The sequence below is a fragment of the Sorex fumeus genome, unplaced genomic scaffold (assembly GCF_029834395.1).
Source record: "Sorex fumeus unplaced genomic scaffold, SorFum_2.1 ptg000035l, whole genome shotgun sequence".
Lineage (NCBI taxonomy): Eukaryota > Metazoa > Chordata > Mammalia > Eulipotyphla > Soricidae > Sorex > Sorex fumeus.
In genome coordinates, this window is record NW_026606092.1 from 33,690,318 (window position 1) to 33,718,225 (window position 27,908).

General features: G+C 40.0%; 1 protein-coding gene across 1 annotated transcript in view; it reads left to right on the forward strand.

Annotated features, from left to right (window-relative positions):
- NCKAP5 (NCK associated protein 5) overlaps positions 1-27,908 on the forward strand; it is a 1,139,016-nt gene that overhangs the window by 968,301 nt on the left and 142,807 nt on the right. The window contains exon 15 of the mRNA XM_056117696.1: positions 5,133-5,211. Coding sequence (XP_055973671.1) covers positions 5,133-5,211 — 79 coding nt within the window. The remainder of the gene's footprint in view (positions 1-5,132; positions 5,212-27,908) is intronic.

Here is a 27,908-nt window from a genome sequence, read left to right on the forward strand (position 1 = left end):
TAGTGCTGTAGTAAACATAGAAGTACAGGTGGTGTTTCTGCTATGTGTTGATGGGCATGCAGGATATATTCCCAGAAGTGGTATTGGCGGGTCAAATGGTAGAGCAATTTCTAGTTTTTTTGAGGAATGTCTATATTGTTTGCCAAAATGGCTTGACCAGTTGACATTCCCACCAGCAATAAATGAGAATTCCTTTCTCCCCAAATCTGTGAAGTTTGGCAAATTTTTAATCTTCGGGTGGCAGTTCCTTAACTTCCAGAAAGGTTCATCTAGCCTCTCACCTACACCCCGCCACAGCATGATGAAGAATGAAAATTAATTTTAATTTCAGCCTATAAAAATAATTAGCAAGGAGACTCTGCTGCCAAAATAAATTATCCTCCTCATTTCCATTGGCAAATGGATTTTTTTTAATCACTCACTTTACATTGAAGTCTATTTCTATGGATAATTAGAGTTGACGTGTGTGCCATGCCCCCCCCCCCACTTTTTCATTACTTTTGCTGATTCTTTATCCTGCCCCTTTTGAATTCAAAATTTTTCCTCAAGAGTCATCTGGTCATTAGTCCAAGATTGCTGAAAGATCTCAGGACTTTGTCGACGAGCCCAGTTGCTCTCATAGCTCCTCAGAAGCCATATTTTTATTGGTATAAAGCATGTAAAGCCTTAGAAAGGCTCTGACAGGAAGCTTACAGGTAAGACTTTATAATGACTGTTTTTATTTCCTTTTTTTCTTTTGGTTCTGAATCACTACCCAGAAGTGCTGAGAGGTTACTCCTGGATCCACACTCAGAAATAATGCTGGAAGTGCTCTGTTGACTATATGGAATGCCAGAGATTGATCCCATGTTGGCTGCATGCAAGGCAAACACCCCAACTGCTGTACTATTGCTCTGGCCCCTTTGTTTTCTTTCTTAAATACAATACATAGATAAAGGTGTTGGTTAAGTTTCACCAAAGGGGCCAGAAAGATAGTACAGGAGGTCAGGCACTTGCCTTTCCTGGGGCTCAATTCAGATAGAATCCCTGGTACCAAATGTGGTCCCCTGAACACTTCCAGATTCACTCCAGAGCACTGAGCTATTAACTGGGTATGCCCTTCCCTCCAAAAATAAGATCTAGAGAAGGTCACAAAATTGGCAGTTCTTGAAACAAACACACACTGAAATAGTGTGTGGTTCTTAATATGTAAACTTCAGTATTTTATCTATACTTGGAATATCAACGTATCTAGAAATGCCAGCTGTTAAGGCAGATTCAGAAATTTTGGGAAAAGTCTTGAAAGAATGACTTTAATAATCGATGCATGCATAGAAATTGAATCACTGCAATGAATAGAGTTCAGGAAAAACTGGGTGACCTTGTCCAGAACTCTAAACCCCTCTGGACTTCTTTCTTGTTATCTGTAAGATGAGAATCTTGTTCTCATTATTGGATTTTTTAGTTTAGAATTTCATGGGCTAATGGAGATGGTGCTTCACCCAAATTCCAACAGGTTATCAGTTACCAGTTAAAAATGGGGTATATTTACAAAAACCTCAAGGAAATACTATTTTACAAAATAGTTTTTGACTCTAACTGCAGGGCTAGAAAGATAGGCAAGAAATAGATGTGCACTATTAAGAAAACTCGCAAAACTGAAAAGAAAATAGCACATAGTTGAAGTCTGTGAACGGCCCTTGCTGGAAACTAGTGGGAGGGTTGTGGAAATGAACATATTGTTAGAAGACCTCACTCATCTGCTATAACAAAACAAGGCAAGAGAACAAGGCACTAGACAATACTGAATGATGGCACACTCTTGCTTCTTGATTGTAATACTGACAGTATCAAGCAGTGGAGAAAGGGATTTGGGGAAGGATGAAAAACATGTACCAGAAGTGAAATAAGGAAAGTAGGGTAGAGTACTGGGAACTTTGCTGGTGGTAAAAGAGGAGTAACTGTACATCAAAAACCATAAATATTAAACACTGTATAACCTTGTTACCTAAACTACTATCATTTTTTTAAGTTTTTAGAAGAAGATATTGCCACAAGAACAAGTATGAGCTGAAAAAAGTTATTTTTTTCCTTGTTATTTCTATAAACGGTAGATAGTTACTATTGGATTGCTATTGTAAAGTAATAAGGCATTTGAAATTAATAAAGAAATTAAGACCTTTCTTCAGTGAGACTGGTCACAGAGAACTGAGATAGGGCAATCTTCAAAAGAGAATAGTAACAGATGAGGGAAGAAAAGATAATACAGGAGGTAATGCAACTGGGTGGCCATGACTCTCTTGAATATCCCTAACACTGCTTATATCACTATAAGCATGGCCAGAGCTAGGAATTTTCACTCAGCACCACCTCCACCTGCTGCCCCCCATAAAGGACAAATTAGCCTTGTTGATGCTCAGAGTCTTCTCTGCCATTCATAGATGTGCACCCCTGTTCATAGAGTTTGTTTAGTAAGAGTTCCTATGTTCCCTCAATTTGTTTTGTGGAATTGCTCACAAATCTGGAAGTCTAGGCAGAGTGGGCAGTTTATGAGGAGAGAGAATCCCGAAGTCTGACCTCTAATATATATGATTATATTTCAGGTCATGTTTTTACGATAGTATTTACATTCTTGATCTTGGTATATGCAGTTAACTCATCTCACAAAGTGCCCTCAACTCTCCCTCCTCCTAGTCCCTGTGTCACTCCACATCCACCTACTTTCTGATAATCTAATATGCACAGTTCATAGTATAGTACACTGGGATTTTTTTTTATCAGTAAATATTCTCTGTGTCCTTGTTTTGTTTTCCTAAACACCATAGAACCATGAACCACAAGTTCATAGGTCCTGAACTCCCTCTAGCTTATTTTACTTTTAAAAACACTGATCAGAAATGATATATGCTTACCCTGTAGAGTTTAGTACAATAGCCGGATTATGAAAACAGCCCAACTCTTAATGGCAGGGCAAATGGAAAAAGAAGCTGTAGTATACATACCTGATATAATACTATGCGGCCATGAGGAAAAATGAAATTAGGCCGTTTGCTGCAGCCTGGAAGGCCTCTTTATAGTCATCTCTTACCAGTCTCTCTAAGGATTCAGGTAACCATCCACATCCTTCTTTGAATAAGCTCTCACCTGACTATCAGCATCTACAGATTCTAACCATTCTATTCAATATTCAATTCACAAAATAGAAACAAATGGTCTTATTCCATAATATATGAAAAAAAGGTGATTGAAATGGAAAGCTCAGTAATGCTCAAGGTCATTGTGTGACCAAATGACTTCCTACACCGTGAGTGTATTATTTTATAATAAGGGCTTCTTGGGATTTAACTTAAGCCCCAGAGGAAATCTACTGGCAACCACTAATGTTTGTGCCTCAACAGACCCCTATTGCATTCATTGCACACTTCACATTGTTATCATTGGCTGCCCAGGCAACTATGAGGGATGTGTTTTAAAAGAGCTAGTTAGAGGAGTTTTGCCAGAGACCACAAGCTGTTTTGATTTGGAGGCCAAGTCTACACTGGTATAACCAAATAAAACTGAAAAATAACAAAGTTCTACTAAGTAAACCCAACTTTTTATCTAAGTTTGCTCTGTTTTAATCTTTGTTCTGTCTTTTATACAATTACTTACATATCTGTAGGGTTTGTGTCTTTAAAATGGAGTATTTAATAGCACCTACCTTTTTGCATTATTGTGAAGATTATGAGATGAAGTGCTTACAAAAGCATTTGCTGTGAAGAATTTGACAGTAGTATTACTTATGCTATTATAACTACTACTGCTATCAGATTGGGAAGTAGGGAATCTGTACTTTAGTTATTGTTGCCATTGATTATGTTTGAGAAAAAGGATGTCAGAATTCTCATTTGTGGGGGCAGGAGGAATAATATGAAGGTAGGTTGATTGCTCTGTATGTATGAGGCCAAAACAGTTTCATTCCTCAGCATCCTATATGGTCGCCAGAGCACCACCAGGATTGATCCCTGAGCACAGCCAGATGTGGGCCAAATATCAATAATGAAAGAGTTCTCATTTTTAAAATACTGTGACCACTAGATTCTCTCTAGAGTTCCATTTGCTATTACAGTGTTCAATATTAAAACTGAAATATAAGTGGACAATTTTGACCTAGCACTGCACTGTCATCGCCTTGTTCATCAATTTGCTCGAGCGGGCACCAGTAATGTTTCCACTGTGAGACTTGTTGTTACTGTTTTTGGCATATCAAATATGCCACGGGGAGCTTGCCAGGCTCTGCCGTGCAAGTGGGATACTCTAGGTAGCTTACCAGGCTCTCTGAGAGGGACAGAGGAATCGAACCCGAGTCGGCCACGTGCAAGGCAAACGCCCTACCCGCTGTGCTATTGCCCCAGCCTGAATATTGACCTAAAAATATCTAAATAAATCTCTCAGTGCTCTCTTTTTTCTGAGCACGCATAAAAGTCACCTTGTGTTTTCATTATGGAACAAGACAGAAGGACATTTTCTTAGAGTTAAATTCTAGAGGATCGGGGATTTAAGTATTTTTATTTATATTAAAATAATTTGTGAAAGTCACTGACTCCAGAGGGATTATATTTCTTTAGACTTCAATTTCTTGTAACAGCTCTGTGTTACTAACTTTAGTAAGTCCTAAAAAACATTTATCATTGCCGAGTTATTTTGGGTGTGGGGGTGGGCTTCACCTGGCAGTGCTTAGGGGTTATTCCTGTCCCTATGCTTAGAAGTAATTCCTGGTGGTACTGAGAAGACCACAGGTGGAGCTATACATTAAACCTAGGTGAATAAACCATATATTAAAATAAATAAACCGTGTATTAAACCTAGGTTAGCCTGATACAAAGCAAAAATCTTAACTCCTGAATGATCTTTCTAGTACTTTGTCAAATTCTAATGTAAAGTTAGGTACCCTTTAAACCCAAGCGTTCAGTGCTGGCATTATATTTCTGAAAATATGATTCTGTTATTAAAACGTAATAAATCCAAATGACAGTAAAAGAATGTAATAAAAAATTGTGTATGCTTGCATACATATACTCACACAAAAACCCATGGATTGTTATGAATTATATTCTGAATACTATCGTTAATCTATTAAATATGATAAATAACAGTATAACATGTTATTTCAGATAAAAGAAGCAAAAGAAAATTTGCAGGAGGATGAAGAAGACACAGCTGCAGATTCCTCGTTTCAAAGCCACATTATAGGTAAAAATGCATGTTTGGGTACCTCTTAAATTGACCTATTCTCTATGTTTCTGTTTTGCAAACTTGATATCTAAAAGACAAGTATCATGCCTTACTGTTTTAGGATTCTGTTTTTGTTTTTCTCATGTATCTTTATCTTCATAGACATCGGAAACTGTCCTATAAGAGCTGGGTCATAGCAAAATTTACAAAGAAAACTTAGGTGTTTTCTGAGGAATGCAATTCAAACTGGCTGAGAAATGAGTATTTGTTGATCCAAAATGAAAATGATACAGAATGGAAATAAGTTCTTTCAGCAGATAAAATTGTCTTTTAATTGATCCGCTTTCCATAATTGAGGAATCACCTTGCAGGGCCTCTATTGGTTTAAAATGTAGAATAATGGGTTTCTTAATTTGAACATATTTTAAGTGAATATGATTTATACATAGGACCAAAACAATTAAGTATATACGACTTTCCAAAATCTTCAACTCATTTCCTTCATCATTTCTGTTAGAACCCTGATTTTAGAGTCCTCTCTCTAATGTAAATTTGATTTGTTGGCTATTTACTGAAATCCTGCATAACCTTGGAGTAAACTCAGATATTTAATACAAAGTGACTGTCCCAATCTAAATTCAGTGGACATGAGGTAATGGAATGTAGAGGCATTCTGTGGGCATAATCCTTGCCGGGAAATAAAAGAACTTGAACTTCTCTGAGCCACCTTGAGGCAGGAAGGGAAATGGCCAATGGGTAAAAAAAAAACCTTGTTCTGCCCTGCCCTAACCTCTTTATACCCCTCTAAAATAGGTAGTATGTATCTAAGCATGCAAAACCTTACTTTCGCTCCTGTATCTGGCTAAAATGCCAAACAACAGAAAGATTCCAAGTTTCTGTTTTCTGCAAAACTATGTCCTACAGCCACAATTAAATTAATGCACAATTAAAAATAATGCACAATTAAATTAATGCACAATGAAGCTGACAGTACCAACTTCCTTCAACTCCAGGCTCAAGGATCCTCCCCTAATGCATTACCCTAAAGACCTCCATAGTATTATTTTCTTGGTAGTGGTGGTGATGGTGGTTTTCTTTTTCTTCCTTTTTTTTTCTTTTTTTTGGGGGGGTGGGGATCACACCCAGAGACGCCCAGGGTTACTCTTGGCTCTGCACTCAGGAGTTACTCCTGGTGGGGTTTGGAGGACCATATGGGACGACAGGGATTGAACCCGGGTCTGCTACATGCAAGGCAAAAGCCCTACCTGCTATACGCATGGTGTTTTTTCTTTGGGCACCACGTGTCCACTCAGGGTAATCTAGTTCCCATATCTGCCTGTAAGTTTCTGAGTAGTATCTCTTTCTCCTTCATTCTTTTCAGTCAATTTATTCAGTGGAGATGATTGGAAAGTTCATTAATTCTCTTTTCAGTTTGTCCCCAGGGTCTGTTCACACCCCAGCACATGTTTGGACACTTATAGAAGTAGTTATTCTGCACAGCCTCTGAAAATAGACATAAGTTTAAGCATGATGCTTATTTAACTTTGCACTGGAGACAAAAGCATGATGGAATGATTTCTTGTAACCTCCATTAGGTATTTTAGACTGTATTGAATACCATGACACTTTTTTTTTTTTTTTTTGGTTTCTGGTACAATCTGTAATCACTACCTGGAGTTTCCAACTCTCAGCATTTCTCCAGTCTTAACAATGAGTTGGTACAGCTTGTGGCTGATTTTCAAATTATACCCAGAAATCTTCTAAACACTCTAATTTACAATATACCTTGGAGTTAAGATTGTACCTCCACAACTTAATGAGATAACACATCATTATTGGTCTTTTTATTTGTAATTGGGAGTACAAAAGTCTTAGCAAACAGCTCAATGGATCGTCTAAATTAAAAGATTATTATTTCAAAAGGGACACCGTTTATTAGAGATGCCAAAGTAAAATGCTTAAATTGGTATCAGTTCTGCATAGTTAGCTAATATGCAAGTTAAATATTGTTTAACAACCTTCAAATGTGGCACCAAGTAAAACCCAGCTGAGTCAGCATTTTCTGTAATGAGGTGTTCTCGAGTCTGTAAAATAATATGTAAAAAGTTAGAGGCTAAACTTTTCCAAATGCACTGAAATAATTCATATATTCTATAATAATATGCAAATATTTAGAACTACACCACTCAACATAATGCCAGTAGCCACATGTGGCTATTTCATATTAATTATAATCACATAAAATTAAAACTTCATTGTCTCTATTGCACTAGTCACATCTGGAGTGTTAATGAACACATATTCTATATGGTTCATGTGAAAATTTTATCATCACACAAATTCTATTGGATAGTGATGTCGTCTTCTATTATTTTATGGGCATAAATTTGCACATTAATTCTTACAGAGCTGATTCTGTCTTCTGATAATTATAGAATTATTCGTCCAGATGGTGCAAAATTATATTTAAATATTCCATTGGATGCTTGAGAGATAGTTGAGGATTTAAGGTGATTGTCTTGTATGCAGTCGACTCTCATTCTATCCCTAGCACTGTATTGTCTTCTGAGAATTGTGAGATATAATTGCTTAAGCAAAGGAATTGGCAGAAGGCCCTGAGCACTGCTAAGTATGGCCCAACATCCTTTTTTTCCCAAATACGTGAAATAAAATATGCCATATCTGCAAGCAACAAGTTGATTATCCATTAGTAGAGACATGAAGTCCTTTAATCATCATGTAACTCTGTAGCACTGTACTCCCATTGTTCATTGATTTGCTCAAGCGGTCCCAGTAACGTCTCCATTGTGAGACTTGTTAGTATGTTTGGCATATTGAATATGCCACGGGTAGCTTGCCAGGCTTTGCCGTGCGGGCGAGATACTCTCGGTAGCTTGCCAGGCTCTCCAGTAGGGGCAGAGGAATCGAACTCGGGTCAGCCCGGTTGGCCGAGTGCAAGGCAAATACCCTACCTGCTGTGCTATCACTCCAGCCATTAATCATCATATATCATAAAAATTCTAAAGAAAGATGAGTATGAGAGAGGCGTAGCAGCTCCAGAATATCATCAAAATCCCTGGTGTTTTGTCATATTTGCTTACTCTCATTGCAAATTTATTCTCACCACTCTAGGTATCAATATTCCCTCTACACTCAAGGTAGCACTATAGCATTGTCCTCCCATTTTTCATTGATTTGCTCGAGCAGACACCACAGACACTGTGAGACCTATTGTTATTGTTTTTGGCATATCAAATACACCATGGGGAGCTTGCCAGGCTCTGCCATGTGGGCGGGATACTCTCAGTAGCTCGCCAGGCTCTCTGAGAGGGACGGAGGAATGGAACCTGGGTCGGCTGCATGCAAGGCAGACGCCCTACCCACTGTGCTATCGCTCTATCCCACACTCAAGGTACAAAAATTATTTTTAAAATAATACTGGCATGACTTCACCAACCACAGAATTTACCTCAAATGCCATTGATGGGAAGCAGAACATAAAGACAATCCTGGCTACAAAGGATGCTGAGAAAATCAGCGTGTTCCTTGTTAGCCTCAAACAGAGTGAGAATGTTGCATGGGTTAACCTGTTTCATTGTTAACACCTGATAATTTTTAACACTTGATAATGTTTCATTGTTAACACCTGGTAATTCCAGAGTTCTTTATTATGTCTAACCTAAGTGTTGTCACATATTCGCAAAACTTTGTAGCCATAGAATATTTTTAATCACAGTAACTGAGAAAATCTAAATATATTCTTTATTACAGTATCATGGAATATTTTTTAACAGTGAAGAACCATCAGGAAATTGTATGAATCTGTTATTGTATGCTGATTTAATCAAAACATTACGAGTTGTTAACATAATAAGATATCATTAAATATGTCTGCATATGGAAATTTAAACTTCATGATTTAAGCTAAACAATATAACTTAATATTTATAATTTCCCAAATAATTGTCAGACTTATATTAATAAGCAATAAACAGATAACTGGCTTAGACCAAATATCAGTCATTAATCATGACAGCTGTATTTCTAATTGTTCTTTCCTGATTTTATTATAAATTCACCCTATATATTTTACTATATAGTAAGATTAAGTGATCAGTAATGACTCAAATAACATTGTCTCATATTTTAAAACATCAGTTAGTAATAGCATCAAAAGTAATCTTAGTGGAGGAGAAAAGGGGATTGGGATTTATGGATTTCTTTATAGAGAAGAAATGCCCTTTGAGGAGTTTGAGGAAGGATTCAAGCAGAATTGCATTATAGTCAAGAAAACAACGATGCATGGTGGAATCCAAATAAGGGAATGATGATGTTATTTTCCCCACTCTAAGAATACAGAAAAATGTGTCCAATAACCAACTGGCCAAATGTCCCAGGGCTCTGCAATAGAATTAAATCTCTTTACCCCACGCCGTTGACTGGGTATTACTATCTCTACTCCAGTACTAAAGCATCAGAGAGCATGAAAAGAAAAGAGGCTAGCCTGTGAGTACAAACTATCATATCTCCTAGGGCTCTCCTCTCTAGGACTGTCCTTACAAGACCAAACAGAGACCTCACTGAGCAGTCCCTTCCCCGACCTGTTCACGGCATAACCTCCAAAAAGGGAATACATTACTTGGGTAGTTGAACCTGTTGTTAAGACCACACAGCAAGTGTTAAGACCACTACCAAGTGACCTTGGGTAGATGGAGTCCTAACTCCACGGGAATGGAACCTGTATCCACTCTCCTGTTTATCTGCTGGCCAGATCTCCCTATAATTTGGAAGCTGAGGCTCTAGTTAAAGATTTAACTCAGGCACGAAAACAAGCGGGGAATGTGAGGAACAACTCAGGCCCACATAGCAGGAATGACTGCCAATCTCAGATTTGGGGGGATTAGTAGGGGGAAAGAAGGAAATAACTGATATAGCAGACCCAGGAAAAGGCAGCCAATCCCGAGCCGGAAAGTCCATAACCGCTGGAGGTCCACCAATCAGGGAATAGGTCGGTTGACAGTTGGGATTCGGGTATAAAAAGGGGACGTAGGGGCTTGCTGGCTCTCTAGAGAGACGACCCTGATCGATCAGTATCTGGACTCTGTGCTTGTCGCGAAATAAAGCTCTGCTGAACTTTCGCGTTTGTCTTGCACTTGTTTCATTTTTGCTGCTCTCCTACAAACAGGTGTATTCCAGCAGCTGACGGGTGATGGGTGAAAATAATAGGTGTTTAACGAATATTCCTTTGGATTTAGTTAGCTGGCAATAAACGACTGTATTTTCATCTTCACAGTGCATTTTTTTTTCCTTCTCTTTGTTCTCTCTTAGAGTTTGCCTAATCTGGTAAACTAGACAGACTACTGGCAGTCATGGATTAAAGTTACCATCTAGGATCCTATATTTTAATAGTAACAAGGACTGAAGAATAGAGTAGACTGAAGGATGAGTACCTTTAGAGTAGTCATTTATAGTTTGTTATTACCCATTTTGCAGAGCCGTAAAATCAGAGAATAGTACCAAATGCTGACAATTCTTTGGCCTTGTAATATAAAACTGAAAATACCAAATAGTAGAAGGAGATGATGGGAAAAGAGAGATGGATTAGAGGTGACATATAGATGGTGTTGGGAGGTCCTGGGCACTTTGTAGTGAAGGTGCAGTAACTGTATATATCAAACATAAATATTAACACTATTGTAACTATGTTACCCAAAGCTCAATATTAACATACACACATGCACACACACACACACACACACACACACACGGAACTCCTGAGAGGTAAAATTTCAGTCATCTAGACCCTTAAATCACAGGTGTTTGAGCAGATTATATGGTGGGTTTTACAAATGATTTATGTAAAGTGGGGAGAAAGGTGGCAGCCTAGAGACAGGCGTCTATAGTCTACTGCTCTTTTCTTTACCTGCCTCAGACCCAGGGGAAGTTTGGTAATATTAAAAATCTTCTTTGAACAACTTCAAGGTACAGAATGGGGAGCTGTGGAGATCGGCCTGCCCTGGACATGATATACTAGTTTTATTCCCTTCTATAACGGGCAAAAAATCTTTGCTTCAAGGGGTGCATTGCAGGTAGCTGTCTCTAGAAAATTTTGCCTGGAATTAAGCCTCTACCCCTTTTATCTCTTTTCATGCCCAACTTAAAAGAGTCATGGCAGTCTTAATGGTGGTACTGGTTAGGGGTCCCTAGTCTGAAGATAAGGGGAGCTGAGACAATCTATGTCATTGTGCTTGACTAATTAGATTGTAGATAAAGGAATTGGGACGATCAGGCTGGCAGAAACAGGAAATTAGGGCCCTTTGATGTAAGAGCAGTGACTTGAGTCTCTGTGTTTGTCCACAGTTCCTAGTTTCTCCAATATTTTCAAGAATGAAAACACTGAGTAATAAATATCCCCAGATTGACTTAGAAAATAGAGAAGTTTGACTAGTAAGGAGAAGAAAAACTCCCTAGTAGGGTAGGAACTTAGTACAGGATGAAATATGGCTTGTTTTGGGAAGGGATTTTATAGGAAAATTAAGCCTATATATTACTTACAAAAGAAATATTTCCCATTATTTTCCCAGAATGTCTTATTTACTTAGGGTCCATCTCTGTTTAGAGTAATATCCTATGCCCTGCATGTATTTAAGGCCTTTTACGGTATCTACTCAACCACTTTTCTGGATATTGTCCCGTTGTCTCCAATGTATCCTCTGAGTCCAAGAGCTGGGGCAGAATTTTGGTTTGGGGAAGTGTAAATTACCCACCCTCCAAGAATGTACAGGAATCTGTAGTAATGTCTAAAATTTAGACTGTCTGCTAAATTGGAGTTGCAGATGAGCAAGAGGGAAAATGAGGCTTCATCTTTCATTTTTCATATTGATATTTTTAACAGTGAGAAGTTGTCATTTCCTAAATGCCTGCTGCAAATTTTATTTTTGAAGGTCATCGTCTTTACCCAAGGGTCCATTTTCTCCCCCTCCCACAAAGGCTGTATTCCAGGTAACAAATCATTTAACCAGATAGCTTCTAATCCACAGTAGTAATGCTCCCAGACTGGAGATGAGGCAGTGGGATAAAGTCATATGGTAAATGGTGATCACTACCAAGTAAACCATAGATCAGACTCAAGAGAAGATGGTTTACAGCATCTCCTTCACCCTCAGTGGAGCAAATGGGTAAACCAATGTCAAAATGTGTGCGACTGTGGTTGTTTCTCTAGTCAGGAGACAAAGGGAAGTTTTCCTAGACTTGAGTGAAGTGCCTGGGTGACCTGGAGAGAAAGAACCAGAAACGAGGTGCTTATCTTCTCTGAATGGAGGCAGCCCTAGAACTTACTTTATTAAAAGCCCTGGTTCTATATTACCTGCACTTATTATCCACATATGTATAGGTTTGAATTAACCAGAAGATTTTTTTTTATTTCAAGAATAAATTTCCATAATGATAAAGGTCAGTTAGAACAGAAAGAAATCAGTCCTTCAAATAAGAATAGACGTCCTTCTATCACAAATGACAATTCAATAGGAAGTGTCCGGACTGAAAGAATTAGTGCCAGTCTCATCCTATCTTGTCTGTGTTTTAGATGGTTTCTATTTCCAATGTCAGTTTCTATTTCCAGTGCTGCTTTCATGGCCCAAGAAAGCTTTGGAAAGATAAATAATCCCTAAATAAATATAATCCCTTTGTTTACTTTTTTATCAGTGAAAATTGAGAAGTGATGCAGAAGATTGTGACTCATTCCTTTCTTAGATGAATGCATTTTTATTTGCTTTATCTTTATTTCCATTGGCTTGGCAACTGGCAATAAATTATTGACAATGGTGCCTCTAGATTCAATATTGTGTGTTTGCCCATGACTCAATTTCCCGAAAGATCACCAAGCTGCTGACTCTGATGCAAGTGCAAGAGGACCATCTTTATTGACTAGCTTGGCTGGCTCGAGCTAGGGCTTCCTGTCCAGCTCACCAACACAATGGCTTCCTCAGAGCTAGTGACCCCGAGCCACAAAAGCGCAGGATATTTATCTTCCAGTGGTACATAACAGGGGCTTTCTATTGGAACAGTCTCTGGGACTTTCCAGTTAATTATTCCTTGCTTTTTGGTTGGAGGCTGAGGTTATGCCCTTACTAAACCCACCGTTGCTCCATCATTTTGGGGAAACTACAGCTACATCATTTCAGGGAACCTGTGACCTAAGTTTTAGGAAACCGAAACTTAGGCCTAGCCCTTTTCTAGTTTTTTGTTGAGACTGTCATGGCCCTGCCTCAGCTCCTCTGTCTTTCATAAGCAGCTTCCTTCTTAACCCTAAATAAAAATCAAGTAGATATTAGGGGACAGGTAGTCATCTTAGTGGGCCATCCATTCCCTACCAAGTTTATAACCTCATTAAAAACAAAAGCCCCCACTGCCATTTAAGAAAACCACAGGAAAATAAAGTTGGCGATTTGCTGGGAAAGACAGTTTTAATTTCATTATTTTAGGCCCAGTTTCAGATTGGCATATCCAGAACTGCCAAGTTTTACAGATAAAACAAATTTTACAGATAAAACAGATAAAACTTGAGTATCTTTTGGGGGAAAACAAATTAATCTTGGATTATTTTTCCACTGTAGCCTGTGGGAGTCATGGGAGGCAAGAGAGGTGTTAGCCTCCTTAAAGTAAGTGCTACCTGCCTCCTTTCTGGCTCATCTCAGTCTCCCTGGTGTTGTAGGTGACTCAGGTCGTGGTAAGAAGAGAGCTGACAGCCTTGAAAAGGAAGGAAAAAGTCTACTTCTTTTCCCTCTCTTCCCACCTTTGCCATTGCATATTGTTAGGGTCCGAGCTCAGGACAGCCTCACCTGTCAAGGAAAACTCTGAGAGACCAAGTCCATGCAAAAGCAAGAGGTTTATTCGAGCAGGCTCGGGCTCACAGCATGACCGCAAACCGTCAGTGACTGAGAGCCCCGAGCCTCTTCAAAGGGGGCTTTTTATAGGGCATCTTCCAGCGCATTTCAGAAAACCTGCTCACAAATCACCCAATACATTTGAATTATCACATTAGATGCTGCACGCAGGCAGCCAATCATTTTGCAACAAGCTACCAGCAGCGGCCACTCTCCTCTGTACCAGGCCCTCCCACCGGGCAGTCAATTCGGCCTTTTCATTAGGCCTTCTCTGACCTTGTAGCCTTATCTGGTGAATTCCAGGTGCAGGGAGGACATGGGGGTACTTGTTGTTGGGCCTTGTTAGGCGGATTCCAGGACAAGGAGATGCCTCGTTAGGCCTTCTCCGGCCTTGTGGCCTTATCTGGCGAATTCCTAGTGCAAGGAGGAGTTGGGGGTACTTGGTGTTGCTAGCCTGTCGCAGCTGCAGGACGGGATATGGGCTGGGACTTGCTTTGCTAGGGCCCAATTGTCATGAGGCTATCTTTCAATATGACCCCACAAGCACTGTCCAGAGTAATTCCTGAGCACAGGGCCAGGAGTAAACCCTGAGTACTATAAGGTGTGACTCAAGTCCTCTCTTCCAAATCCCCCAAAACTATAAATTTGAATATGTATAATAAAAAAAGTTAAACACAAAAAGGTATGCTTAAATATATTTTTCTCATCTATACTTTTATTAAATAAATTGGATTTACATTTAATAAACTCAGCTACTTATTTTGTTCAAGTATAATAAAAATAGATATTTCTTACTCCGAAAAAAGCTATTCAAAACATGGTTTTTAAAATAATTATTTTTTAATGGAATCACCATGAGATACAGTTACAAAGTTGTTTGTGATTGGGTTTCAGTCATAAAATGTCCTAACACCCGTTGCCTTTCACTAGAATGAATTTCCCACCCCCAATGTCTCATCTCCAACTTCCCTTCCAGCCTCCCCTCCCTTCCCCTCCCCTCCCCTCCCCTCTCCTCTCCTCCCTTCTTCTCCCTCTCTCCTATATTTTATTCCAGAGAAAATAATTCTTATGTGGACATCAAAACTGAAGTAAAATTTTTATTTAAGAAATATAAGTTCCTTTAACAGTGATGAAGAAATATAAGTAGGGAGAGTGAGAGGGTAACATGTTCAAGAGAAAATAGAGAAGTGGTTTCTTCAGAGGTGAAAGAGCACAGTTGTAAAAAACTAAACACGCCAAAGGTTGTGTTCCCGGGCTCTCTGGACGTCTCTGTCTCACTGCCCGCTTTCGGTGCTCTTGAGCTGCTGTGTGGGGCCTGGATGCCTGGATCAGGACGGCAGTTGGCCAGGGGAAGATGGAGGAAGAGATGAGGGCCAGGCTGGTTGGTCTTAGTAGCAGTTTATTACCAGGAAGTTTATCCCATAGAAGAACTTTATGTTATGGAGGGCCCAGGTTCTCTCAAGCTCGCGTTCCCCTTGCTAGTCTCTCCGTGGTCCATCTTGCAGCCCTGCTCTCTCCTCTCTCCAGCTCCCTTGTCTCTCCTAGTCCCTTGCAGTCTGGGCTGACACTCCACCCAGTCAGGTAGCCAAATCAACATAAGAAAGCCCTTCTCATAAGAGGGCCTACCTAAAAGGTATTCTAAAGCCCTTCCTGACTGCCCAAGGACAAAATACTTCCTAAGGTGTTTTTCTCTTTTCCTAGGCCCAATAACTATCAACATATCAATATTAGCTATTTTTGTATGGACACAGTAAGAGATAACATTGAGACTTGTAGGACAGCTCTCCTGGGAACATTTTTGCCACAGACTCAGACTACAGAGCACAGACCAGATTAATCATTCCTAACCCTAGCAGGGTCCAAATCTAGTTATTACCTTTTGGATAGTGACAGCATTTGTCCATGACCAAGCTCTTAACTTATAGTTAAGCATTATGGAGCTTTGGCCAGGCCCATCTCGATGCCAGGGTAGCACATAGCTTACCTGCTTGCCCTGGTTCCATCCAGTCCCTCATCGGGACCCTGCTTTTGGGGGGGCGCTAGGAAGTACAGGCAGCTGAGGCTTAGGTAAGAGAACAGATGCCCAGGAAAGAAATATCACTGAGAGTCACATTACAAAAGCACATCTTCTTGTGTCCATACAAAAAGGAGTCTGAATAAACTATGCAAAGGACTTAGGGAGTAGAGAAAAAAACAATATTCACAAGCCATGGAGCACTAAGAAAGAAGTTGCAAATAAACACAGAACAAAGGGAGCACTGTGATGGGAGCAACCCAATAAACCTAAACTACCTGAGGCTATGCAGGAAGGACAAAACAGTGTTATCCTATACACGGTGAAGTAAAAACGGACTCAATGCTCCCAAGCTGACATTCAGATGACTCCAGAGAGGGAATGTGTGCCATGTGCATTTTCAATTTGGTTTTACACATTTTATTTTTTCTCAAACTACCCCGACTTGGAAATTTCTATGTAGATAATAGTGTTGTCAAGAAAAAAGGACTTTGAAGTTTCAGTGGTCTTTTAAATTCTTATTGTTGGACTTTGTTCTCATTTTGAAATATCTCTTCTGAGATATTTCTGTACATCTACACAATGGAGTACTATGTAGCTATTAGAAAAGATGAAGTCATGAAGTTTACATACAGGTGGTACTACATGGAAAGTATCATGCTAAGCAAAACGAGTCAGAAAGAGAGGTATAGACAGAGAAAGATTACATTCATCTGGGGAACATAAAGTAACAAAATAGGAGACTAACACCCAAGAATAGCCGAGATTAGTACCAGGAGCTTCACTACATGGCTTGGAGGCTAGCTACACATTATAGGGAAAAGGCAGCTCAGATAGAGAAGGGAGCACCAAATAAAGGGTGTTGGGAGGATCCTCCCAGGATGGGAGATGCATGCTGAAAGTAGACTATAGACCAAACATGATTGCCACTCAATACCTCTTTTGCAAATCACAGACAGCACCCAAAAGGAAAGAGAGAACAAAAGGGAATGCCCTGCCACAGAGGCAGGGTGGGATGGAGGGGATGGGGTGTGGGAGGGATACTGGTGATGTCGGTGGGCCCCACGGGTGACTTATGTGAAGCAGGGAGGAGAAAGACAGTCACTTTCTCCCCAACCGCCTCTGCCACCCGGGACCCAGGGTTACTGGGTTCTTGTCTCGCCTCACGGAAAAGAATTTCAGGAGTAGACAAGCAGTGAAGTAAATAGATTTTATTTGGAGGATTTTTAAGGTGTGGAGTGGGGGGGGGGGGGAGGGAGAGAGGGAGAGAGAGAGAGAGAGAGAGAGAGAGAGAGTAAAGTTAGACATGAAAGCATGAAAGTACACATCTCAAGAGGGGAGATGCGGGCAACACATGTGCTTGGACACCACGTGTGCTCAGCCACATGGGCATAAGCACACATGGGCTCAGGCAGCATATGTGCGCCCTTCCTTTGTTCAAGGTGGCCTTTATAGGGTTTCTCCAACCTGCCCCTACTGGGGCTTCTTCCCAGGTAAAAGTCCGTTGCTAAGGAGGTTACCAGGGAGAATGGGAGTGGTGACAGTCTTTCTTTGGGCTGAATTACTAAAGTTGTTACTGTTACTTTGTCTGGCATATCAAATACTATCAGATTAAAAGGGAGGTCCAAAAAGAGGAACTTCTGGGGAGGAGGCCTATATCCTCAGGGTCTTATCAGGTCTTTGTTTTCTGTATCCACAAGGTAGCTCATTCCTAGCATTCTTCTCCCATTTCATTTCATCATTTCATCATCCTGTTAATCGTCGATTGCCTCGAGCAGGCCCCAGTAACGTCTCTTTCATCCTAGCCCTGAGATTATATTCACGGCTCTTTAGGAGAATGAGACCCATCATTGTTACTGGTATTTGGCATATTTGGTAGGCCATGGGGAGTTTGCCAGACTCTGCCCTGTGGGCAGGCTACATTCGATAGCCTGCAAGTTTGTCCAAAGTAGGAATGAGACAATAAGATGTCATAAAGAAAAGTTCTGATAAGATGTTGCGCGGCCGCGAATGGGGCCGCGCGGTTCCGGGATCTGGATTTTATAGTCTCCCATGAAACTTTGTTTCATTGCAAAGGGCCTTTCCCTATCAGGATCAGTGGTGGTGGATAATGGGCACTGGTGGAGGGATGGGTACTGGATCATTGTATAATTGAAACCCAAACACAAAAATTTGTAAGTCTACAACTGTACCTCATGGTGTCTAATAAATAATTTTTTTAAAAAAACATTTAAAAAAAAGAAATATCTCTTCTGAGAAATTAGAATTCGAATCTTATCGACTTCAGTTCCTCTTTCTTCAAAGGGACTCTGACATGCTTTTAGGTACTCACATAGTAACTTAAGATTATGACTTCGTCTTATTTATTATTATTTATTTCCCAAGCTTTATTACCAGCCCCCTACCACTACTATCTACATTATCTACCTTCCTGTTTCAATACCATCACACTTATGAATAAATATATAATTGGCCAGTCATAATATAGACATTCAAATAAATACTTGGTGGGAAATAATGCATATCAAAAAGTATTTTCTCTACAAATACAGCAATAGGGCTACCTCTACTATAGCAGCTAGTCAGTCATAGTCACTTATAATTATCTGTCTTCTTTTAAAACTCTTACTAATTTTACCATTGAGAAAATATGAAAAATTAAAATACGGGATATATTCACATTTAAAATAAAATTAAAGCATAACTCGGAGTTGCTCAGACTTTTACGTATTTTTGAGTGATAGGCCATTTGAATTAAATGTCATATTTTGAATAACGTACTGACATATTTAGACATTATTATAAAAATCATGAGCTATTGAAAACCAAAAAATGTGAGTGTGAAGTACAAATGTCCTCAATAATAAATTTTATAGATAATTTTTGGGTTATTACAGCAGACTGGCACCAAGCTGAAAACTATTTAGACAAGAATGTCCTTGGATGAGGAAAAGACGAAAGCAAGTTTACATTTTTCTGGGATCTCATATTAATACCAGAATGATATTTTTATATGTCCTAACCAAATGATATCAAAGAAGGATATAGAGGAAAAGTTGGACAAAGAAATTTTTCATCATGGCTGACTTGAATTCACCTATTTCTAAATGTCTGACCAATCCCAAGGGAAAACTTTGCATTTCTGCAGCCTGAAATATAAACTTTACCTGTCATGAAAGATAGATTCATGGAAACATTATTCTGTGGATCTTTCTGATCAAGAATTAAGTAGTGATGATGTTTTCCATTCACTGGGAATCTACCATGTGGCAGTCTTGGACATGATGTATTTCATGTCATCCTACTTGTTTTTCATGCCTTTGTGCCTGGTTCTCTGGTTTTGTCTTTTACTGAGTTGTTCCTCTTGTGAGTATTTTCCTCTCCCAGTGATCATCATGAGATAAACATATGTGCGTTTGGGAGCATACTGAATTCTAGTCTATGACTCAATTCATCTGTTTCATTTTCCGCAGAGATCAAGAATTACCGAGTTATAGAGCTGAAAGTATGACTTTCAGACTCCAGTGATATATTTGTTCTTGTAGTCTTTATCAGGAAACTAACTTCTATTTAGTGCAACCAATGTATGCTGAGAGTCTTCTACAAATCACAACCTGTGTTAAATGCTGGGAATGTCAAGATGAATAAGACACAGTCCCTAACAAATGAACGCCAGTCTAGTAAGAGAAACAGAAAAACAGAGGATACAATGTGATCACAGATAAGAAAGGACCCTCCCAGAATGGGAGAAGCATGCTGAAAGTAGACTATAGACCAAACATGATTGCCACTCAATGCCTCTCTTGCAAAACACAGGACTCAAAAGAAAAGAGAGAGAACAAGGGGGAATGCCCTGCCACAGAGGCAGGGTGGGATGGGGGAGATGGGGGGTGGGAGGGATACTGGGATCCATGGTGGTGGAAAATGGGCACTGGTGGAGGGATGGGTGTTTGATAATTGTATAACTGAAACCCAAGCACAAAAATTTGTTAGTCTACAACTGTACCTCATGGTGTCTCACTAATAAAAATTTTTAAAAAAAGGTAGCTCTGCACTGGGTTGAACACTGGGTTGAATACTGGTTTTCATTTCTGAGGTTAAAACAAAAGTAAAATGACTATAGTATTCAAGTTTGAAAGGATTTGCCATTTGATAGTTTACAGGCATTTGCTTTGCATCCCAATCAACACCACTTTACAGTCTCTGAGCTGCTGCATACTGTCTCTGAGCACTTTGGGAAGTGATTCCTGAGCCAAGCACAAGCCTTGGGCATGGCCACATGTGGCCCAACAACTATCCTCCCCTAAAAAAATTTTTTTTCAATTACCTCAAAGGTCTAAAAACTTTAATGCACATCATTATTGCATCGAAATTCTCTTTAAATGATGAAGTGCAAATATCCTGTACAGCACTGTCCTCCCATTGTTCATAGATTTGCTCGAGTGGGACCAGTAACGTCTCTATTGTGAGACTTGTTGTTACTGTTTTTGGCATATCGAATACATCATGGGTAGCTTGCCAAGCTTTGTCATGCGGGTGAGAGCTTGCTCTCTGAGAGGGGAGGAGGAATTGAATCCATGTCAGACAGGCTGGCCATGTGCAAGGCAAATGCCCTACCACTGTGCTATGGGAACCATCTCTTTTTAAGCACTTTTTAAGATCCCCTGGTGATTCATTTATGCAGCAAAGTCTGGTATCCATTGTTGTAAGGGGCAGGGATTCATTGGCAGAGCAAAGATAAATGTATTTCAACAAAAGGGAAATAACATGAGCAAAGACTTTGATTTATAACGTGGCATGCTGAAAAGAAATTATGACAGCAAGTAAAAGTATAGATTTTACCAGTTCAGTAAAAGTATAGATTTTGGGGTTGAACTATACCAAATCTGAATACAGAGTTGGTTTAGAATGGGGCCATACTGTACAAACCTTGAAAGTATACTTAGATGTTTGTTTCATCCTGCATATAATTCATGATCTGAGTGAGACTTGGGGTGGAGGAGGGCTCCCAAACAGTGATTAGAAGTTCCAGTTCCTGTAAATTCTCAGCCAAACAGGCCAGCATCTCAATGCGAAGGCCCAAGATGAGGTGCTGTTCTGGCACTGCAGTGCTGGGAGTTACCTGGGTCACCCTGATGGTGCTCAGAAACCCCCAGGATAACACCTGGATATATTTGGGGGGTCTCCAGAACTGTTACAAGCACTGCTGTGAGGACCATGTGGTGCCAGGGTTTGAAATAGGACTGGCCTCACACAGGTGTGGGACTTAGTCCTTGCACTATCTTCTCTAGCTTCTCTATGAAGGTTGTAAAAAAAAAAAAACCAGTGTAATCTATAAAGTGACTGATAACTATGATGCCAGAATTTGCATCACAGAATGTGATTCTCTCTCCTTAACCTCATGATAGCTTAATATAATAGCTACCATACTTTCTCCTTATCATGGTGTGCTATTTTAAAGGATTGTGAATTCATATAAAGAGGTGAAAAGTTAGAAATAGTAAAGTCAGTAAAGATTTCTTCTGAAGTTTTTCAGAATATCTTTGGATTTCTTACCCATTGGTAACAGCTTTCAGTGAAATTCACAAGTCACTTATATAAACAGGTTTCTGGAGTGGGCTCCCACTGTGTGTCACTGGCCGATAGCCGTAGGGCACTTAATCAGGTTTGCTCTACAGAAGACCCCAAGAGGCATAGCATGAGTCTGGTTCATTCTCCTACCAGGGAACTCGGATGCGTAAGAAAAAAGGTATCACATTTAAGAAGGGTAAATGCCATTTTCTAATGAAGAGGGGATTGAACTTCAAGGGGCAAGGGTTAATATGAAACCCTGATGGTGGTGGTGGTGGTGGTGGTGGTGGTGGTGGTGGTGTGTGTGTGTGTGTGTTTTTATGTGTGAACTCAGATGCTGGAAGGGGAAGAGCACAGTGAATACATAATGGTAGACACCTTCAATCATTCCCATGCCACCTCACCCCTGCCACATTTTCTCAGTAAAATTGGAAAACTGAGAAACCTGGCTTAAAGTACAAGGTTGGCTATTCTGAATCAACGGCATAGAAAACAATTTTTATAATTGTTTTCATTTTAATTAAAGGAAATTAATAAAAAGTAAGTGTAAGAATGTGCTTGTAATTTTTAAAGGTGAAAATTATCTAAGGATTTTAAAACAAAATCAAATAGCAGAATTCCTCAGCCCCTGAGCTACGAAATTTTCTAGTATGAGAGAAAATTCTGAAAGTAAGGCTATAACATATATAGTATACTAAGAGCTGATCTTTATTAAAAGTGTTCTGTATCTGGAGCACCTACCAAAGTGTTTATAGATATTGTCTTCTTTTATCCTTATATCAGCCCTGTTAGGTACCAGGGTCACCCTTTGCAACAAAGATCAAAGAAGTTCTGAAAGGCTCTGCACCTTGCTCAGTAACATGATTTGTATGTGGTGAAACAAACTTTCACTCTCAGCTTAGGGCTAAGAAAATCCCATTTTCTACCAAAGGATACTTAGCAAAGTAATTTCTAAACAGTATATATCAAACAGAAGAAATACTGTGCCTGGAAGGTCAGAAATGCAAGAAGAACTGATAAAGAAAATAGTAGACAATCTATAAATAATAATGAATGTGCTTATTCAAGTCTATCACTAAAATTCATTGAAAGGAAATAATAAAATGAAATTGAGAAGGAGTGGTAATTATTGAGGCATTATAATGTGTTTATATAGTTAAAAATTAAAGTATTAGTTTGGGAAGGTCATGTGCATGTTAAAAATTTTAGGATAACTACTAAAAAAGGAAGTAGGTAGAAATAAATCACATTTCCAAGCTTATAGAAAAGTGAGAGGAAACATGAAATGATCATGAGCAGAAATCATATCTAATAGAAGATAGAAAGAAAACAAAAATTAAATTTACAAATGGAAAATATATGAAAGCTTAAAATTGTCGCTGTCACTGTCACTGTCACTGTCCTCCCATTGTTCACCGATTTGCTCAAGCGGGCCCAGTAACATCTCCATTAGAGACTTTGTTGTTACTGTGTTTGGCATATCGAATACATCACAGGTAGCTTGCCAGGCTCTCCGAGAGGGGTGGAGGAACCGAACTCGGGTTGGCCGTGTTGGCTGCATGCAAGGCAAATGCCCTACTGCTGTGCTATCGCTCCAGCCCTGTAAATAAATACCACAAAAATTTAATGAAACAAAATTTTCATGCTGCTATATTACAACATATTATTCTGACATAGATTTTTGAGCTGCTTTCATTACTGAGTCATGAAACCAATTTGATGAGATAAGAAGAGTTATACCGGTTTTTTTATGATGTGAAATTTTGTTAGTATGGAGAGTTGTTAAAACTGTTTAAAAGGTATGACCCAGAATAATCCCTGAAAGCATATATAGGCTATATACCACCATGGTCATTGCAACAATAATTTTTAAAAAGAAAGAAAAAACACCTAAATACACATCAATGTATAAAGGTTATATTTTGAAATATTAATGCTATGGAATGACATACAGCAGTAAAGAATTTAATATCCTTCAGATGCATGTGTTATCATAAATTTATCTAAAGATCAATGTTGGTTTTGAAGAAAAAATTCTGTTATAATATTTACAGTGCAATTTTGTGAAAAGAGCAAAACACAGAGTGTAACAAAGTAGCGAGCTCATTAGTAACATGAACTTCAACAATGTACTTCTGGAAGAATAGTAGTCAGAAAATGATGTGAACAGAGGGGACAAAAGAGTGGCTGAAAACACTTTAAGTATTGTTGTGGATTTTTTATGAGAATAGGTATTATTTAAATGTAACTCTGCTGCTACATATAATCAAAGTTGGTAACATTTGTTCTGTTGGTTGGTATTGTTTGTTTGAGGGCCACATCCGGTTGTGGCCAGGCTCATTCCTGGCTTTGCACTAGGGAATGGATCATTGCTAGCAGTGATCGAGAGACTATCTGCAAGAGAGAGACAGACGTAGAAGGACTGCACTCATTTGTGGAATATAAACAGAATGGGAGACTAACACCCAAGGATAGTAGAGATAAGGACCAGGAGGATTGCTCCACGGCTTGGAAGCCCGCCTCAGATGCTGGGGGGAAAGGCAGCTCAGATAGAGAAGCGACCACCAAGTAAAGGATGCTTGGAGGGCTTGCTCAGAATGGAAGATGCGTGCTGAAAGATTCTAAACCGAACATGATGACCACTTAATACCTGCATTGCAGAGAGAGAGAGAGAGAGAGAGAGAGAGAGAGAGAGAGAGAGAGTAAAAAGGAATGTGCCTGGCATGGGGTGGGGGCGAAGGGGATGGGGAGGGATACTGGAAACATTGGTGGAGGAGAATGGGCACTGGTGGAGTGATGGGTACTCGATCATTGTATGACTGAAACGTAAGATCTAAAGTTTGTAAGTCTGTAACTGTACTTCACCGTGATTCATTAAATTAAATTATTTTTTTAAAAAATAATCTGCAGTGCTGGGAATGGAACTAAGTTGATCCATGCAAGGCAAGCATCTTTCCCACTAGACTAACTCTGTGGCCCTCACAATTTTGTTTTAAAGACACTCAGAAACTTTAGCTTGCCTTTCTAATTATGTCACACAGCCCCATGTTCCCATCCTCATCCTCGCTACCCTTTGACCATATCATTAGTATCTCCAGAAGAGAATCCAGACGAGGGAATAGAGAGGGAGAAAATAGAGGTTGAGGGATGGGTGTTTGATCATTGTATTATCGAAACCCAAGCACAAAAATGTGTAAGTCTACAACTGTACCTCATGGTGCCTCACTATTAAAAAATAAATAAATAAATTTAAAAAAAAAACAATTGCTTAGACTCACAACCAAAAGAACAGGGGCAACCATTGTTGGCGCGGATGTGGCGAGAAATGGACTCCTTTTCACTGCTAGTGGGAGTGCCTACTGGTCGAGCCCTATTGGAAAACAGTATGGGCAATTCTCAAAAAATTAGAAATTGAGCTCCCATTTGATCCATCAATACCAGTTCTGGGAATATATCCTGGAGAGGCAAAAAAGTATAGCTGAAATGACATCTGCACTTCTATGTTCATTGCTGTACTGTTTACAATAGCCAAATTCTGAGAAAAGCCCAAGTGCCAGAGAACAGATGACTGGTCAAAGAAACTTTGGTACATCTATACAATGGATTACTATGCAGCTGTTAGAAAAGACGAAGCCATGAAATTTACATACAAATGGTACTACATGGAAAATATCATGCTAAAGTGAAATGAGTCAGAAAGAGAGGGACAGACATAGAAAGATTGCATTCATCTGGGGAATATAAAGTAACAAAATAGGAGATTAACATCCTAGAATAGTCGAGATAATTTACAGAATGTTTACTCCATGGGTTGGAGACCAGCCACATATGCTAAGGGAAAGGGTAGCTTAGACAGAGAAGGAAACACCAAGTAAAGGGTGTTGGGAGGATCCTCCCAGGATGGGAGATGCATGCTGAAAGTAGAGTATAGACCAAACATGATTGCCACTCAATGCCTTTTTTGCAAACCTCAGCAACCAAAAGGAGAGAGAGAACAAAAGGGAATGCCCTGCCACAGTTGCAGGAGGGTATGGGGATATGGGAGGGGTGGGAGGGTTACTGGGATCATCGGTGGTGGAGAATGGGCACTTGTGGAGGGATGGGTACTCGATCATTATATAACTGAAATCCAAGTACAAAAACTTGTAAGGTCAACAACTGTACCTCATTGTGTTTCACTAATAAAAAAATTGCTTTGGGAAAAAAAATTATCACTCTTTTTTTTATGTAGGAGTACTGCTATTTATTCAGCCATTGATTAGCTGATTGAATTGGTCATGAACTCTACTTTTCTTCTTCATTTTTTATAATTTTATTTATTGAAGCACCCTGAGAGCAGTTACAAAGCTTTTGGGTCTAAGTCTTGGTCATACGATGAAACACCCGTCCCTTCACCAGTGCCCATTCTCCACCACCAAAAACCCCAGTATACCCCCATCCCACACCCTCCTCCTACCTGTGGGGCAGATGATTTTCACATTACTCTCTCTCTACTTTGATCACATTCAATATTTTGACACAAGACCCACCATTATTATTTGAGATTTTACCCCAAAACTCAGATCTGCTGAAAAGCCAACAGTAGCAGCTTGATCAGGAGCAAGAGAAGCTGTTCATGGGCAGCGACTGGGGTCTTGTTGGATTGGGGAGGAAAGGACCAGATCCACCACCATCCTGTAAGGCCCCATGTGTCTCATCACTGCGGACACAAACCTGATTGTCCAGTGGCCTCTGGTAGATGGCGGCCACCAGATCGCCAGGGGGAACACAGGCCAAGGCACGAAATCTATTCCCACCTGGGCTGGCCCAGCGCCAGTAACCTATTGTGGGGTCTGGATGCATTTTTGCCAAAGGCCCCTGGATTTTGAGATTTGTTTGAGTCTCTGGGATCATGGCCATTAAACGACTTGATCGGGAGCCAGAGAGGCCGTTTCGTTTTTGGGTGGCAACTCAGGGTCTCTTTGGGGTGGGGAGGAAAGGGTCAACTCCACCCCCATCCTGTGAGGCCCCAAGTATCTCGTCACTGAGGGCCCAAAACTGACTGTCGATGGTGACCACCAAGCCGCCAAGGAGAGCAGGCAGAGGGACAGCACCCTTTCCCCACCAGGGTGGCCCAGTGACAGTAACCTACTGTGGGGTCTGGACGCATTTCTGCCAAAAGCCACTGGGTTTCGAGATTTGTTTCTGAGTCTCTGAGATTCTGGCCATTAAACAGCTTGATCAGGAGCCATAGAGGCCGTTCGTGAGTGGCAACTCGGCTCTCATTGGGGTGGGGAAGGGAGGCTCCACCCATCTCCTGAGGCCCCGTGTGTCTCATCACTATGGGCTCAGAATGTCCAGTGGCCTCTGGAGGATGGTGAACACCAGGCCGCCAGGGGAAACAGTCCAAAGCACGAAACCTATTCCCACCTGAGTTGGACCAGCACTGGTAACCTACTGCAGGGACCGAACACATTTCTGCCAAAAGCTATTGGGTTTCAAAATTTGTTTCTGATTCTTTGGAATCATGGCCGTTAAGCAGTTCGATCAGGAACCAGAGAGCCCAGGCCTCCAGTTATATAGCTGAGCCCGAGATGGTTTGTGGGTGTGTCTCCCACATACCTAACTTTTGGTCGTTCACTTTCTTGGTAAACTTTGCCCCAAGTTTTTGGGGTCTGGCCAAAGGCACAGCAGCAATTTTGGGGTATCTGGAAGTCTGGAGGTGCCATCAGGCTGCTGATGCTCTCACCTCACAGGTACAGATTGAGCTGCTGGTGGCATTATACCCCCTAATTATCACTTTTGAAGCATGTCAGGTCATGAAGGAATAAGGTAGGAAGAGAGGTTTGTGGGTGTTTGTGCGAAGCTCTTAAATTTGGACCATACTGTCTTCTTTGTTACTATATAAAATTCTGAATTGACCAGACATCATGTTCAGGCTCAACACTCTCTGTCTTAAGAACGGGTTAATTTTTATTATCTTCAAGCATGAAAAGGAGCGTGATTAAACAAGAAAAATAATGACTTATTAGAAAAAAGAATAGTGTTACTTTTCAGAAGCTCGAAAAGCTTAAGATGGGAGAAACATTGTCTCTACTGTAAGAACTCAATCATATAAACTTAATGAAAAATACAATTAAGGTGATAAACATACTCAGTCCACACAGATTCTCAATGATGTGCTCATTAAGTCTGGCGTGTTTGAGTAAATGCTTTAACTTGAATGTGATGTAAAGTGCTAGAATGATAGATTGGGTGAGGGTTAG